We start from the raw sequence: 15,370 nt of genomic DNA, 5'->3' as shown, positions 1-15,370 counted from the left end.
TTAAACAGACGAGCAAGGACTTCTGAAAGTAGATCCCTTGCATGGATCAGATGTTCTGCTTCTAGACCCTCATGATCATATGCTCTTCTTGTCTTCATCTTATCAATGTCTTTTTCCACCATTTCCGTAGTAAAGAACGTACTAGTAGCAGGGCATGGCTCTAGCGTATCTGGTAATGGAGGCTGTCCAGATACCATATATAATGATGTTACATATTGACCCCAAATCTCAAGAGAAGTAATTGTCAGAGGCAATGAGTGCTCGTGAAATAAATGTCAGGCCTCATGTGAGTCCTGACTCAAGAAGAGCTGATATAAATCCTTCTCCAGTTTGGCTAAAAATGCCCTTTTCTTGCGACGTACTATACGCCGAAGAGCAATCCGAGACTGCTTATGTGTGATGGTCCCAAGTGTAAGCTCTTTCTGGACCTGGGTTCTCGTCTCTCTGCATTCCTCGTCGTACCAACTGTTTTGAGGCATGTTCCCAGAGAGAGAGAGAGAGAGAGAGAGAGAGAGAGAGAGAGAGAGAGAGAGAGAGAGAGAGAGAGAGAGAGAGAGATGAAAATGTTATATTAATGTCTTCAAAAGGCCATAGTGACCTATGAGACCAGAAAGTTACAATGTGGTGGATCTGATACAAAGTCAGATTAACAAAATAACCTAACAACAGTACGAAACAAAGATATATACTATGGGATCCTAGATTGGTCGATGTGAGCTAAGCAAAAAACTAAGTAAAAATGGGCGGCTTGTTGGGATAGCTGAATCAAAAAAAGATCTAGCATCGGTTGTTGGCGAATCTCATCAATTTCCTCCATGATTCGTAGTTTGACTGGGCGTCGTGCATGCCTGGCTAGCGTGCTGCGAATCTTTTGACGTAGCCTCCGTCGATCCTGTGTAGTCCTTCGCAGTCGTGGGTGCCTGGATTTCCCTAGTTCAATTGCTCGGTCGATCAGTGTGCCTCTTGTGTGAGACGAGGGGGAGCTCGGCTATGGGAGTGGCTCATGCGGCTGTCCCTTGTCTGCTCTGAAGAAGTCTGTGATCCGACTTTGAGACTGGCTAGCCTCGCCATTCATCAGGCTCTCTCTGTGTCTGCGTAGCTCGAGCGAGAACAAACCCAGGCATCTTTGATCTTCGTATCCCATTACTCTTGAGAGTGGTCCAAAACCCTCTCTGACAGGCAATGGAAGCGGCCTCGTATCTCGTAGTAGATGGGGCAGCGACATGTATAATGCAGCTCTGTCTCAGGTTCCATGTCACACAAGGGGCATGTCCTGGCCTCTGCTGGTACTCCGCTGTATCTCCCAGTTTCAATCCGTAGTTGGTGAGACGATGTGCGTAACTGGCCAATAGCACATCGTATCCCATGAGACAAGTATGCATGTATCTTGGTCTCGTCACAAAACCATCTTTCGTGAGCTGGAGAAGGTGGTCTCTGTAGAAAGCCATCTTCGTGCCCAATTCTTGTGCTGGTTGTATCCATGTCCTCGTGGTGTCTAGCTGGGTCAGGTCTTGGCGGATGAGCTTGGTGATCTCCGACTGTGTAAGAATGAGAGATGGTGCATCCAATGAGTACTGGAATGGTGGCAGCCTGTCTATGCCGAACCCATGCGCCTGAAACCATGATGTCATCTCCCTATACCAGCATGTTGTATGTCCTTGTATGGCTAACTATCGGGAGGACTCAAGTGCAATGCGGGCATATCTGTCTCTGGGAAGTTCCCATGTGCGGTTTATGAAGGAGACTGATCTGGTGAGCGCCTCCACCACTAGTGGGGGGGCCGCTAGCTCTACTCGGATAATGGTCCGTGGTATTGATGCCTTGGCTCTAATGAGCCGCGAGATCATAGAGACCAAAGGCTTCTCCATGTCCCCCCACCCATCAGTGCGACCTGTCCTCCCGTGATGATCCAATGAGGGCCCCCATATCTCAGCTCCATAGATCAATGCAGACGCTACTAAAGTGTCAAATAGCCAGAGCTTCGTCCGAGGCTCTTGAAACTGAACTTGTGAGCACATCCTCTCCAATCTGCCCATTGCTGCATGGGCTCTGGTCAATCTAGTCTCTGCTGCTCTCCTCAGTGAAAATGCTGGTCCACTAAAAACCACTCCAAGGTAAGTGTAAGCATCTGTGTACTCCACCGTCTCCTGGCCGTATGTGAATGCGGGCGCTGACCTCCTGATCCACTGTGGGGTGGTATTAAATACCATGACCTTGGTTTTACCAAGGTTGACAGACAAACCACTTTCGTGGGCAAATCTATGCAGAGCATTTAAGTGACGTTGCATCCCCTCTGGAGAGTCGGAGATCAACACAATATCATCAGCATAGAGCAATAGTGGAATCCATGTCCCTGCCAGCTGTGCACCTCTATCACCATCTCTCTCAATGTAGTCAGCAACCTCATCCACATACATACCAAATAGACTAGGAGAGAGCGGGCAGCCTTGCTTCACACCAATAGTGGAGTGAACCGGTGCGGACAAGCCCTCTGGGGTGCGTACATGCCCCATTACTGACTTGTACAATGCCATGATCCCCCAAATGAGCTCTGTGGGTACTCCCATCTCCTGTAATTTGCGCATCAATCTAGCTCTGGGTACTGTGTCAAATGCTTTGCGGAAGTCCACAAAGCTACAATAGATCGGTCTCCCATGTGATCTGCCCTCCTCAATGATGGCTCTGAGTGTCAAGATATGGTCAAGAGTAGAAAAGCCTCTCCTGAAACCTGCCTGCCCAGCTGCACGTATCCCTTCCCTCTCTGCCCATCTACTCAGCTGTTGCTCAAGAATGGATGTGTACAATCGTGCCAATGTGTGTCCAATCATGATAGTGCGATAATTCCCAGGCTCCATAGGGTCTCCTGACTTGAAGATGGGTACAATCGTAGAAAGGCTCCAAGTATCAGGTAAGCCCTCACACATGGCACGCTGCTAGAAGCTCTGCTAGTAGGTCTTTGGCATGCATGAAATGCTCAGCGACTAAGCCATCATGATCATATGCTCTCCCAGTCCTCATCTTGTCAATGGCCTTCCTCACCATCTCAGCGGTGAAAAAAGCACATGTGTGTGGGCACGAATCGGGGGGGTCGGGGAGGGGCGGTTGTCCAGCAATTGTGTACAAAGATGATGCAAAGATGATGCGTACTGGCCCCAAGTCTCTGTAGAGGTAATGGCAGGTGGGGGGGATTGCTCATGAAAGAGCCGGCACGCCTCACGTGAGTCCTGACTCAAGAATAGCTGGTAAAGATCCTGCTCTAGTTGAGCCAAAAATGCCCTTTTCTTCCGCCGCACTAGGCGTCGGAAGTCAATCTGTGACTGCCTGTGAGTGATGTCTCCCAAAAGCACCTCCCTCTGAAGTCTGGCTCTAGTCTCGCAGCATTCCGCATCATACCAGCTGTTCTGGGGCATGCTCCTAGAACGGCGTCTCTGCTCAAGCTGAGTGTGTGGGTATGCCTCTGCTGTTGCATCATGTAAAGTCTGTGTCAGTATAGTAGTAAGCTCCTCCAGAGGTCGTCCTGGCTCCTCAGTGCACAAGCGTCTGTATATCCCATCTATGTATACAGAGTCCGTCTCCCGCGTGAAGGTGTAGCGAGTAAGGGCAGCTGCCCGTGGCCTGTGTGCTACACTCAACTGGAAAAAGATGGTCAACGACACAAGAGCATGATCCATTGCCACCCCAACAGGTCTGGGCCCAACAGTGAGATCCTGGATACTAGAGATGAGGCTTGGCTGTGCCATGACATAATCCACTGTGCTGGCTCCGTGTCTGTGTGGAAAGCATGTGAAACCTCCCGCAAGCAGGAAATTCTGTAGGCCATTCAAGATGGCCAATCCATGTGCAGTCCCCATGTCTATCAAGTGCCGTCCATATTCAGTATATTCCCCATCCTACGATCGTCTAGATAGGCCTGTCTCCACCACATCCAACTCTCTCAGCATCTCCTCTGAGGTATCATAAAACACTGTCTGATGATGGGCAGTCCTAGCATTGGAGTCCCCTAGAATGATAATGTCACCATTTCTAGAGAACTCCTATATGTCATCATCCAAGATAGAAAAGGGGGATTGTCCTTTAGGTGGTGCATATATTGACGTACTCGGGGGAAAGTAGCAAATAGCAATGTAAAGATATCTGCCTGTCTCTGCTCTCAATCTCACCCACATGTACCTAGCTTGCTCATCCTTGTGAGCTATATGTATCAATGGTTGCAGCTCCTCCCTGAATAACACTGCCACTCCTCCCGAGCCCCGCCCTCTGTGCTCCGATCGTGTCTCCTGTCTACAGGTTGTCTCCCATCCGTATCCACTAATGTGAGGCATAGACTGCCGAGGGGCTTGATGCGTCTCAGAGTAGAAGATGATGTCTCTCCCGGAAAAACTCTCCTCAAAAGCACCTACATCAAGACGCATAGATCCATTACAATTCCAGGTAGCAACTTTGAGTGCAGCCCCATAGGCCTCACATCGTCATGTGGAGCGTCGCTGCAATATCACCACTCTTCCATCTCGGTAAAAGGCAATCTTGCCTTTTTCCCTTGCTGCTCTAATCTTTGGCATTACCTCCTGCATATGAGCGATGTGTGAGAGGGTAAGATCATCCCCGAGAAAGATACCCGTTTTTTTAAGAGTTGGTCTTTTCTTCAGAAAGTCTTTCTTTGCTTCCATGGAGGGAAAACGGAGGATGAGTGCCCTTTCTTTCGAGGTTTCCCCATTGCTCCCATTTTTCTTGTTGCCCACTCTCCAAGCTCTTGAGTGCATCAGCTCATGAATCCCCATCAAAGCCATGAGTTCTTTTACCTCTTCGTCTACATTATCTTTGTCTGTGAGACCGCAAATTCTCACATGTAGAGAGCGCACACGTCGTCTTTGCTCCTCTTCTAGGGTCAAGTTGATAATGGTGGGTGTCGACGTTGTTTCCTTGCTTTTCCCTTTCCTGGCCACCTCAATCCATTTCTGGGCTTCATCTGTCTTCTGCTGAGTCTTTGTAATAACGTCCACCCAGGAAGTCGTCATCTCTTTGTGCTGCTCTTCCCCCTCTTTGATGGCTCGCACTTGCTCTTTGATTGAGTTTAGTTCTTCTATTACTGAGGGTTGCAGCTCTCCCTCTTCAAGTGTGTTGTTTCGTGATTGTGCCTCTGCGAGCGCCTTCTTGAGTGACGCAATCTCTTCGTCTTGGGCCGTCACATGATCTCCCATTGCAGTGATCTTGCTTTCTTGGGCAAACACACGATCTTCGAGCATTTTTATTGTGCCTAGCAGGTTGCGGTTGATCTTGTTAATAGTTTCTGTCATTTCTTCTTTGCATTTTTGAAATGCATCCTCTAAAGGATCGGGTTTATCATTCTGCTTCCTCATGCTTGGTCGCTGCCAGAAACGAGGACCACAGTTTTTGAGTTTCCTGTAATTCCCTGTAAAATTCCGAATATTGCGCTCTCTGTTTGTTTTCAATTTCCTGCCGGGCTCTTCGGAATGCTCGATTAGGTGTGTGCGTAACGGTGTGTGGGTCGACCTCTTAAGCAGCAGTTACAGGCGGGTGGTGCTGCAGTGGAGCAGCAGCAGGAGCAGCGCTGTTGGGGGGGAGGGGGGGGGGGGGGCCGGGCGGCCGGGGGGGGGACAACGAGAGAAAAATGAAATGAAATGAGATGAAATGTTATATTAACGTCATCAAAAGGCCATAGTGACCTGAGACCGGAAAAAAAAATATTGGACTTCCTACGCGTAGAAGAAGGGGGCTGACATCCTACGTGTGAAAGAAAAAGGGGGGCGACACCCTACGCATAGAAGAAGAAGGGGGGGGGGGGGGGACACCTTACGAGTTGGAGGGGGAGGGGGACATCTTACGAGCGGCGCGGGGCGAGAGAGAGTGTCTCCATGCGGTAGACACGGAGTGGTAGCGTTCCACTCCAAGAGTACTGGCTCCAAAACCTTGGCGCCCCTTTTGGTATTTCTTTTGTATTGCTTCACAAAGGTACAACTGCCGGGGATTGAGCTCTGCTTCCACAAATTGTGGAATGCCAGAGTGAACCCCCAAAGTACATATTTGAAGGCCCTTGGCCTCGAAAAGCATCATACATGAAAAGTTTCACTTCCCAAAAGCTCATAGGCCAAAGCTGGCGCCCAAAAACAAGTTCCGCTATTTGTGAAAATTTGTACAGTGCCATGTTGGCATGTTCCACAATTTCTACTAGCTGTCCGTACAAGTGTCCGCCAGCACTCTGTGATTTTAAGGTTTGTATGATCTCGGCCGGTATCCAGCATTGGGTTTTAATTGTCCTAACCCCCTAAGGGTGGTGCCACGTAACTAACTTGTGACATCTTGACTCTATTGAATCTTCTTTGCCTCCCTCTTGTGTTGACCCATCACTAGTTATTGAGATTGTCGAGTGGGAAGACAAGCGGCGATTAGTAGAATAGACTTCAAAACAGAAAAGGATTGGAAACAACTATAAGGAGAACACCTGCACGAGACATGAGAGGGCGGAGTTTTCCTCTCAAAAGCATTGGCCCCTTAAAAGGCACCTGCACGAGATATCAAAGGGGCGGAGTTCCCCTCTCAAGAGCACTATCCCATAAGTAGGCGCCCTTGCGATATTTGATTATTGTTGTAACAAACTTGGACACTCCAAGTCAAGATTTTACCGCGACACAGTAGAGATTCACTTCAAAACAGTCCACAATTCACAATTGATTTGACATGGTCCGGCAGAGTTCCGTGCCTAGAGATGTTGGCCCCAAAGACTGGTGCCCCTTTCGGTATTTCCTTTTGTATTAATCTGTGTTCAAAGCACAAGAGAGTGGGAGGGTTCTCACTCTCAGACTCTACGTCCAGATGCTCTGAGTTGTGAGGGCCTTGCCCACTTATTTATAAGTTACAAGGGATGCCCAATAGCAGAGCCCCAAAAGCTGGTAATCAAAAACTTCTTCAAATAAAGCAACTGAACCCAAAAGCTGCCAATTCAGCTTGCGTAAAATTCAGCCAACGCAAAAGTTGGAATTCCGTACAGCTTGGCCCCTTTTTATGACACAAATCACGGAAGTCTGTATGGCATGCCACGTCACCAGCTCAGCGTGAATGCCACCGCATTTTCCGGAATCTACCACTTGTCAGTGTCTGCGGGTTTTCCGGGCAGAGCCTCCCAGCCGGGGTGTGTGTGTTATGCTGCCCCATGTCCAGGGCCATGCCACGTCACCCATTTGTGACATACCCCCCTCTTGAAAGCATTGTAATCGCCCTCAATTACGCCTGCAAAACAGGCAGAGTCCATAAACTCTCTTAGCAGAGACTGACTGTTAGTACTGACGCACTAGGGACAACACATCTAGCACATTTACAAATCGACAGTCACATCACATGACAAATCACATTCAACAATCATTCCAATCTCAGACCATGATTAATCGGCAACATATTTAGCAATCGCATCTAGATCCAGTCGTGACCTCACAAATGCCCAATTAACTAATCCTTATTGCAATCACATCTATAGAGATTTATTAGACTGAAATGCTGCAGTCATTTCGTCTATCAGTTTCTGCACTCAAATAAGTCAAGTACAAATCAGTATCATATTATCGGGAATTTCAAATCTTAAAGTCATTACAGCAGAATACTGTCAGCCCACAGTATCCGTGGGACCCAATAGGGACATCGGTGACTCTATTATCAAAAATCGGGGCAATCTATTGACAAAGGAATGGAGTGACTCTCCTCTTGTGCAAGCCCGTTGCACCAAATTCCGCCCAAGCTGAAGTCGGGGTTCTATCGGAGTAGACTATGCTAAACCGAATACTTCAAGGTAAATGTTCACAATCTGAGGAGTATTTGCCAGGTCCTCCTCCATCCACTTCGCATCCAATGTGGGATAGTTCTTGAATTTAACCAAGAACCGCCTTATCGCTTTACCTTTAATCTTTCTATCTTTATGTGCCAGTATCTGTTTTGGAACGAGTATCTCCTCGCTTTCCTCCACTTCGGGTTGCTCATCTGGCTCTCCATCATCGGGCACATCGCCTTTAAAAGGCTTCAGGAGACTCACATGAAAAGCATTGTGAATCCTCCATGTATCCGGCAGCTTCAGTCTAAAGGAGACATCATTTATCTTTTCTTTTATCTGGAAAGGTCCATAGTATCTCATGTTAAGCTTTGGAAAAAGCCGCTCCTTTCCCTTTTTCTTTCTCAGGCGTGCTTTCTCAAAACGTAAGAGCACCCAATTGTTCTCTTTTAATTTCAAATCGCGACGATGTCGATCTGCTGCCTTTTTGTGTCTTTCTTGAGATTTTTGCAAAGCCTCCCGGACCTTGGCAAAAGCAATGTCCAAGTCCCGTGTGTACTGGTCGGCTTCAAAAATCTTATCTTTCGTGCTTAGGAAGGGTGGAACCTTTGTAGCACCTTCAATAATCTCAAATGGCGCCTTCCCCGTCGAAGAGTGAATCGTGTTATTGTAGGCAAATTCCACCAAGGGCAAATACTTTTCCCATTGAGTCTTCTGATCCGAAATGTAAGACTTCAATAAATTTAATACGACTGAATTTGCAGTCTTAGATTGCCCATTTGTCTGCGGGTGGAAAGATGACGAGAACTGCAAATGTGTGCCAATGTTCTCCCAAATAGCCTTTCTAAACAAACTGGTGAATCGGGGATCTTTGTCAGGGACAATTGTCTCAGGCATGCCATGTAATTTGAATATCTGAGCAATTAACAGTCTCGCTAAGTGATCCGGCTTGACTGTTTTCTTCATTGGAATGAAATGAGCTTGCTTGCTAAATCTGTCAATGACAATTCAGATACCATCGTGCCCACTCTGTGTCTTTGGGAGATCAAAAATGAAATCCATAGCAATACTTTCCCAGGGGCGGGTAGGAATGGGTAAAGGCTGTAACAATCCCTGTGCTTTATGCCTGTCAAACTTGACCTTCTGGCATACCAAGCAACTGCGTACAAAATCGTCCACATCCTTCTTGAGTCTCGGCCAGAAGAAGTATTTCTCCACACACTTCAAGGTGGTATCAATGCCGCGGTGACCCGTAGATGGTGGACAGTGGCAGTCCGTTAGAACCTTTTCCCTCAACGGCTGTGTAACGCACACATCGTTTTCCTCATCAAGTAGCCATCCTGAATGGAATATCCTGCTACTACCTTTCCATTCTGTATTCGACTGAATATATCTGCAAAATCTGTATCGGTGCCATACCGATCGACGATATGATCGCGTAATGCCTGAAAGACTTGCAGTTGTTCTCTATGTTCTGCCTCATCCTTGGAGAAGACAATAATGTCATCAAAGAAAGTGCCAACAAAAGATGTGTACTCTCTGAAAATCCTGTCCATCATTCGGTTAAAGTCGCTGGAGCATTGGTAAGGCCAAAAGGCATCACCAAAAATCCGAATAAACCGAAGGTCGTCCGAAAAGCTGTCTTGTCGACATCTCTCGGCGCGATTCGGATCTGATTATATCCGCTCTTCAAATCGATCCTCTTGAAACAAGAGGATCCCTGTAGTCGGTCAAGAATAGCATTGATCCTAGGAATCGGAAATCTATTCTTGATGGTGATTTTGTTGAGAGCTCTATAATCAATGCACATTCTCCAAGATCCTTCTTTCTTCAAAACCAACAACACCGGAGAGCAGTAAGGAGAAGTACTCGGCTAGACAAGACCCTTTTCCAAGAGGTCTTTCACTTGGTTCATAATTTCTTCATTCTGGCTCTGCTCACACGGTAAGGTGGCCGGTTCGGTGCTGTGCTTCCAGGTATCAGATCGATGGTATGATCCACAGGACGAGTTGGTGGAAACTCACCTGGTAGGCCTTCAGAAAAGCAATCAGCATGAGTGTGGAGAAAATCTTGGTGTTCTTTATCAACTTCAGACATAATTGTCCTATGCTCATCATTCAACTCTTTCAAGAAGATTGAGTAAACAAACAGATTGGATTTCATTAATTCTGAAATGGCCGAAGCCGATACAAAAGGGACGGACTCACCCTTAAGTTTCACATCAAGTACAATGGTTCAACCCTTTTCAGTAGTCAAAGTCGCTTTCTTCGCCCGATAATTGACGACGACGTTGTTCTTATGGTACCAAGGGACTCCCAGGAGCCCAGGAGGACATCACGACCTTCCAAGGGCATTATGTAGAAGTCCTCGTGCCCCAAATACCCCTGACAATGCAACTGAAGTTTGCCAATGACAAGTGTAATGGCCACGTCCCTGCCGGGTGCCGCTAGAACTGCCTCTGCTTGTGGTCCCATCCGATCGGGTGTAATCTTGAGCGAAACTTAGGCTTCTTTGCCTCTTTCTGAAGCTTTGCTTTTTTCTTCGCTTTTCCCCTTTCCTGTCTTCTTCGCTCAAGTCAAAAGAGCTAGAAGAGCTGTCAGCAGTAGAAGAAGAAGAAGTGGATACTCCTTCAAATCGCAAAGGCTTCTTTTGCTTTCTTGCCGAGGCAAAAGTAGATTGACGACCCAAATACCCGTGAAGTCAGTTCCTTTCTTCTGCTTTTTGTTGTGCTTTTTGGCTTTGTTGTCCGTGTCAAAAAGCTGCGTAATCCGTGTATCAACCACCTCTTCCAATTCTTGCTCTGTAAACATCCTCGGAGTAGGAGGTTTCTTGAGTGCCGGTTTGAGGGGTGGCCCTGTGGCCTTTGGCTACTGGGTGTGCACTTCGTCGAAGGACGTCTGAGTCAAAATTTTTGCAAATTTCGGATCCTTCGCAAGATTGATCATCATCTTGGTCGCATCGTCAACCAATTGTCGATGTTCCATCTCTTCAATCTCCAGTTGAGTAGGCCGAGGCGGGCCGTACTCTTCGTGAGAATCTTCTTCATGATCTCTTCCCGCATCCCTAGATGCAGAGGAAGTTGACTGTTCGTTGTTGGAATCCAGAAGTGCCGTGAGAAAAGGGTTGAATTCCCCGGTAGAAGAGTAATTGGCCGCGCTTTGATACCACTGTAACAAACTTGGACACTCTAAGTCAAGATTCTACTGCGACACAACAGAGATTCACATCAAAACAGTTCACAATTCACAATTGATTTGACACGGCCCGGTGGAGTTCCGTGCCTAGAGATGTTGGCCCCAAAGACTGACGCCCCTTTCGGTATTTCTTTTTGTATTAATCTGTGTTCAAATACAAGAGAGTGGGAGGATTCTCACTCTTAGACTCTGCGTTCAGATGCTGAGTTGTGAGGGCCTTGCCCACTTATTTATAAGTTACAAGGGATGCCCAAAAGTAGAGCCCCAAAAGCTGGTAATCAAAAACTTCTTCAAATAAAGCAACTAAACCCAAAAGCTGCCAATTCAGCTTGTGTAAAATTCAGCCAACACAAAAGCTGGAATTCCGTACAGCCTGGCCGCTTTTTACGGCGCAAATCATGGAAGTCCATAGAGCATGCCACGTCACCAGGTCAGCGTGAATTCCGCCGCATTTTCCGGAATTTGCCACTGTCACTGTCTTCGGGTTTTCCGGGCAGGCTGCCAGCCGGGGTGTGTGTGCTCTGCTGCCCCATGTCCAGGCCCATGCCACGTCACCCATTTGTGACAATTGTATTATCGAGAAAAAGTTTGTCACAAAATTGGGATACAACTGGCACGTTGGCCACATACTTCAAGCTCCTGGTTGTTAAAAGCCACTCCATAAGCAACTGCTACAAACAACCGACTTTTAAGAAAAGCAACTCAGCATAGATAGCCCATGTGGTGCTTTGTAAACAAAAGCGTGGCTGGCTGTCATTCAGCAGTGCCGCAACATCATGTCCGTGTGGTGCAACGTCAGCAGAACCGTATGTTGTCCCTCGTCAGTAAGTCCCCCCCCCCTGGTGGGCACTGGCACAAAAAAAAACCCACCCCGCCATATGGCAGGCCTGACATCATCGTTCTGTGACAACGGCATCTGCTTAAAACACATGGAGGGTGACAGAGAAAGAGAGATGGCTGGGAGAAGGCAAGGATGGAGAGATGAGAATCTGAAATGCTAAGTTGTGCAAATTAGTTGGTCTAGCTATATGTGCATGCCACTAAGTTGAGTAGTATATACCTATAAAAGGATATTGATTGATGTACTTCAATCCAAAGTAGCTGCATAAGTGATTATGGTATTTATTATGCTGTGGACAGTATGTCATCATAGCCCTTGGTCCAGTGTGAGAGATCAACCTAATCACATGGGAAGCATCGTGCCTGTGAGAGAAGTTACATCCTGGTGCACTTGTATGAAATGAAATGAAATGATATGTAACGTGATGAGACCAATCCGTTACAAACTGGTGAATCTGATACTATGTCTGGGTACAGAAAAAGAGATACAAAAATGAATCTAGCAGTGCTACTAGCTGGAACTGCATGGGGTATGTGTGACCACTGATACAATGGGTGCCCAATACAAAAGGGTGATATAATGGGTGATGAATCCATCCTCATCCGTACTCTGGATGTCGATATGGTATGGCTCGAAGCCTCTGCTGAAGTCTCTGTCGATGCTGTGAAGCTCCTCACCTCAGTCGTGGGCGTCTCGATCTCCCTAGCTCCAATGCCCAAACATATCCAACCCAAGGTCAAATGGAAAGAACTTGAATGCAAATTGTGAGCTCATTGTAGTAATGGGTTGCATGTCCCTTGTTTTCTCCATGGTTCCACTGATGACTGGTTTTTTTTGAGTATTCTGAAATCAATAATGTTATATGTAATATGACACTTGCTAATTGCTAATCTTAGTGGGACAACTGCAGGAGCGATGCATGTTGATATTTCAAAGGGATGAATCAAAATCAGTGCAGGCAGCTGCTTTACTTCCTCTTATTTCCTTTCTTGAATTGGGCATGCAAGCACATGGTCCTCCTGATTTCTCCTTGGATTGGACTTCAGCAAATCTTTTTATGCAGGAGTACAGAAAAGCAAAATCTTCTGGAACATGTTTGTTCCCCCCCCCCTCCCTTCCTGTTTTCCCTCTTAACTAAGCTTGGATCAATTTTTTATTTTCTAAGATGTACACTTGCATGGTATCAAGATCTTAAAGATTTGCTTTGGGCTGTTACTGCAGTGAGATCAAATATTCTTACAGTATTGGGGTCAACGATTGAATGCTTTCCTGCTATGTTTGAAGAGGAAAACACAGTCACCATATTAAATTTGTGTCTGGATAGTTTGGATGAGCAGCTGCATCAGAAAGGCAAGGATCCTTTATTTGTCCTGGTTGCAGGAGCAATGAAGTGTTTAGATGGAGTCCTTATGTGGTTTGATAGAACATTACCAGCTGGGGGTAGGCTACTTTGTCTCTCTGAGTATGCAATTTATGTAGCTTGCTATGTCAAAGCAAAGACATATAAGCAGCTGTCTGCAGGCTCAGTTGATGCAGCAAGGAGAGTATATGCATATCTTGAGCAAGTCCTTCACTTTCGAGAGGATCTGAAACGATATGAAATGGTCAAAGGTCCAACTACACAGCATCTTATGTTTTCAAAATGGTTCATTTACAGTTGAGACCTTGCGGTAATGTCTAGCTGAATCAAGTTTATTAATTTATTTACTCTTTTCTGTGCAGCTGGTCTGAGGCTTCTCGCAAGACATGCTTGTCTCTTTCGACTTCGTCTCTTAGATGACTCAATGGTTCTTCTCAAGTGGCTTGAGGCTTACTGGTTAGAAATTCAAACTGGCCTGCTTTGAAGCTTCTCCATACTATCAGCAACAATTAGCAGTCTTGATTGGATGGTTCTTACAAGCTTTACGTGTTTCATGTGTGTAGTATCCATACAAATGCTCAGTTAAGGGATGCAGGGCTGCCGGCGTTCAATGAATTTATGCTGCAAGTATGGTCACCAATTTTACATGAGTTGATTAGAAAGTTTTCATATATCTGGTTGCCTGATTTACGCTTAACAGAAGCTAATTGCTAAAATAAGGTCATATCTGGTTTGTTATTAACAAAATGTCTCGTGTTTGTCATCTCCTTATTAGATTCATTGAATGTTCTAGAGATCATCTCGTGTCCTACTTTTTTCTCTGTACACACATACAAGTGAAGTACAATCATAATCAAATGGTTGAAGCATACAAGTATTGAAACGAACAAGCGGAGTGGATCTCCCGGCTACATGGACCGCCTATAGACACGAGTCGGACGAACCACCCGACCATAGCTACCATCCGGTAGCACCCGTGTGCTAGGCAGCGTTTGAGGGCGTAGGCGTGCACCTGTAAGACCGAGCGTCCCATACCACCCGGCCTGATGTCCTCGAGGTGACCTCGCGCACTCCTAGCCTCATGGGCTAACCACTTGCACTCTGTCAGTGGGGTCGATACCTACAAATGAGACCTTGGCCTCGCTTTTATAATAATGGCCGGCCACACTGTACATCCGCTTGGACATTGGACGCCCATCCGGACGGCGTCTAGCCTAGATCCCCTCTCTTAAAAGCGGGACATAACATACTTCCGCCGTTAAGAACCATTGATGTCTCATCAATGAAGTGGGGATACTGAGCTTTCACCCTTCCATTTAATTAAGTACTCGTCATAAGCCTTTTGGCGCGAATGACGGGTACGATGAAGGCGACTGACATGAAACACTGGATGTACACTAACATTCGAAGGAAGAGCCTCTGACGTCTCATCGTGATTCAACAACGTATCTGTTGGATTCTATTAAAAAATATTTTTTTCGTAAGTTCAAACATACAAACATAAAACAATCTAGCAACTTATTATTAAAATACAATAAATTTCAAAGCTTAAAATTAAGTACTAGCGAGGTCAAGAGCTTGGAATTCAGGACATACAAAGAAAACAACTGTACAGAATTGGACTTGTAACGTTGAGAGTATCGGAATCAAGATGGTTGTAGTGAGCATTTCTTAAGAAGAATACTTGATTAGGGATAGAAACATAACCCTTATACCTAGTTAGCTTGTCATGAACAATACTTGTAAAAGAGAGAGAGAATTAGAGAAATTGACAGATGAGGACTGGATCTACTTGGAGCTGGTCCCCCCTCCAAAAGGCATTTGTATTATAGATTCTCCCATAAAGAGGGACTTGGTACAATACAAGCTTTGTGTTCCTTAAGGCAACCTAGCCAATTTTCTTTGTGACCAAGAATGGACCACAATATCTAGCTCCTCGAACTTTTCTCATTGTCGGCTAAGCATTTGGCGCCACATACTCACCTCCAAACCTCATCCACCATTGAAGTTGGATGATCATACAAGAAGTGGTACCGAGGATAGAGAAATCCCCCTTCGCGTGTCAAAGCCAACTCTAACACATGCACTTGAACATGCACCTGATCTAATGCATACCGGGTGACCAAGAGTCTATTGAAGCTGGAAGTGGAACTTCCTGTTAAAGTTATGGCATCTCAAGTGAACTGCCGAATGTGATCCCA

The 15,370-nt window shown here is 46.2% G+C and overlaps 1 protein-coding gene across 1 annotated transcript in view; it reads left to right on the top strand.

The window, feature by feature from the left end:
* The window catches only part of LOC147459342 (uncharacterized), a 214,509-nt gene that overhangs the window by 12,848 nt on the left and 186,291 nt on the right, over positions 1–15,370 (top strand). Inside the window, exons 2-6 of the mRNA XM_086510636.1 lie at positions 12,720–12,903; positions 13,031–13,249; positions 13,331–13,420; positions 13,532–13,625; positions 13,733–13,796. Of these exons, the coding sequence (XP_086366762.1) occupies positions 12,720–12,903; positions 13,031–13,249; positions 13,331–13,420; positions 13,532–13,625; positions 13,733–13,796 (651 nt within the window). The remainder of the gene's footprint in view (positions 1–12,719; positions 12,904–13,030; positions 13,250–13,330; positions 13,421–13,531; positions 13,626–13,732; positions 13,797–15,370) is intronic.

This window comes from Adiantum capillus-veneris, chromosome 4 (genome assembly GCF_014529385.1).
Source record: "Adiantum capillus-veneris isolate H3 chromosome 4, ASM1452938v2, whole genome shotgun sequence".
NCBI classification, from domain to species: Eukaryota; Viridiplantae; Streptophyta; class Polypodiopsida; order Polypodiales; family Pteridaceae; genus Adiantum; species Adiantum capillus-veneris.
Note: the sequence above shows the minus strand (reverse complement) of the source record. Positions and strands in the feature narration are given on the sequence as shown.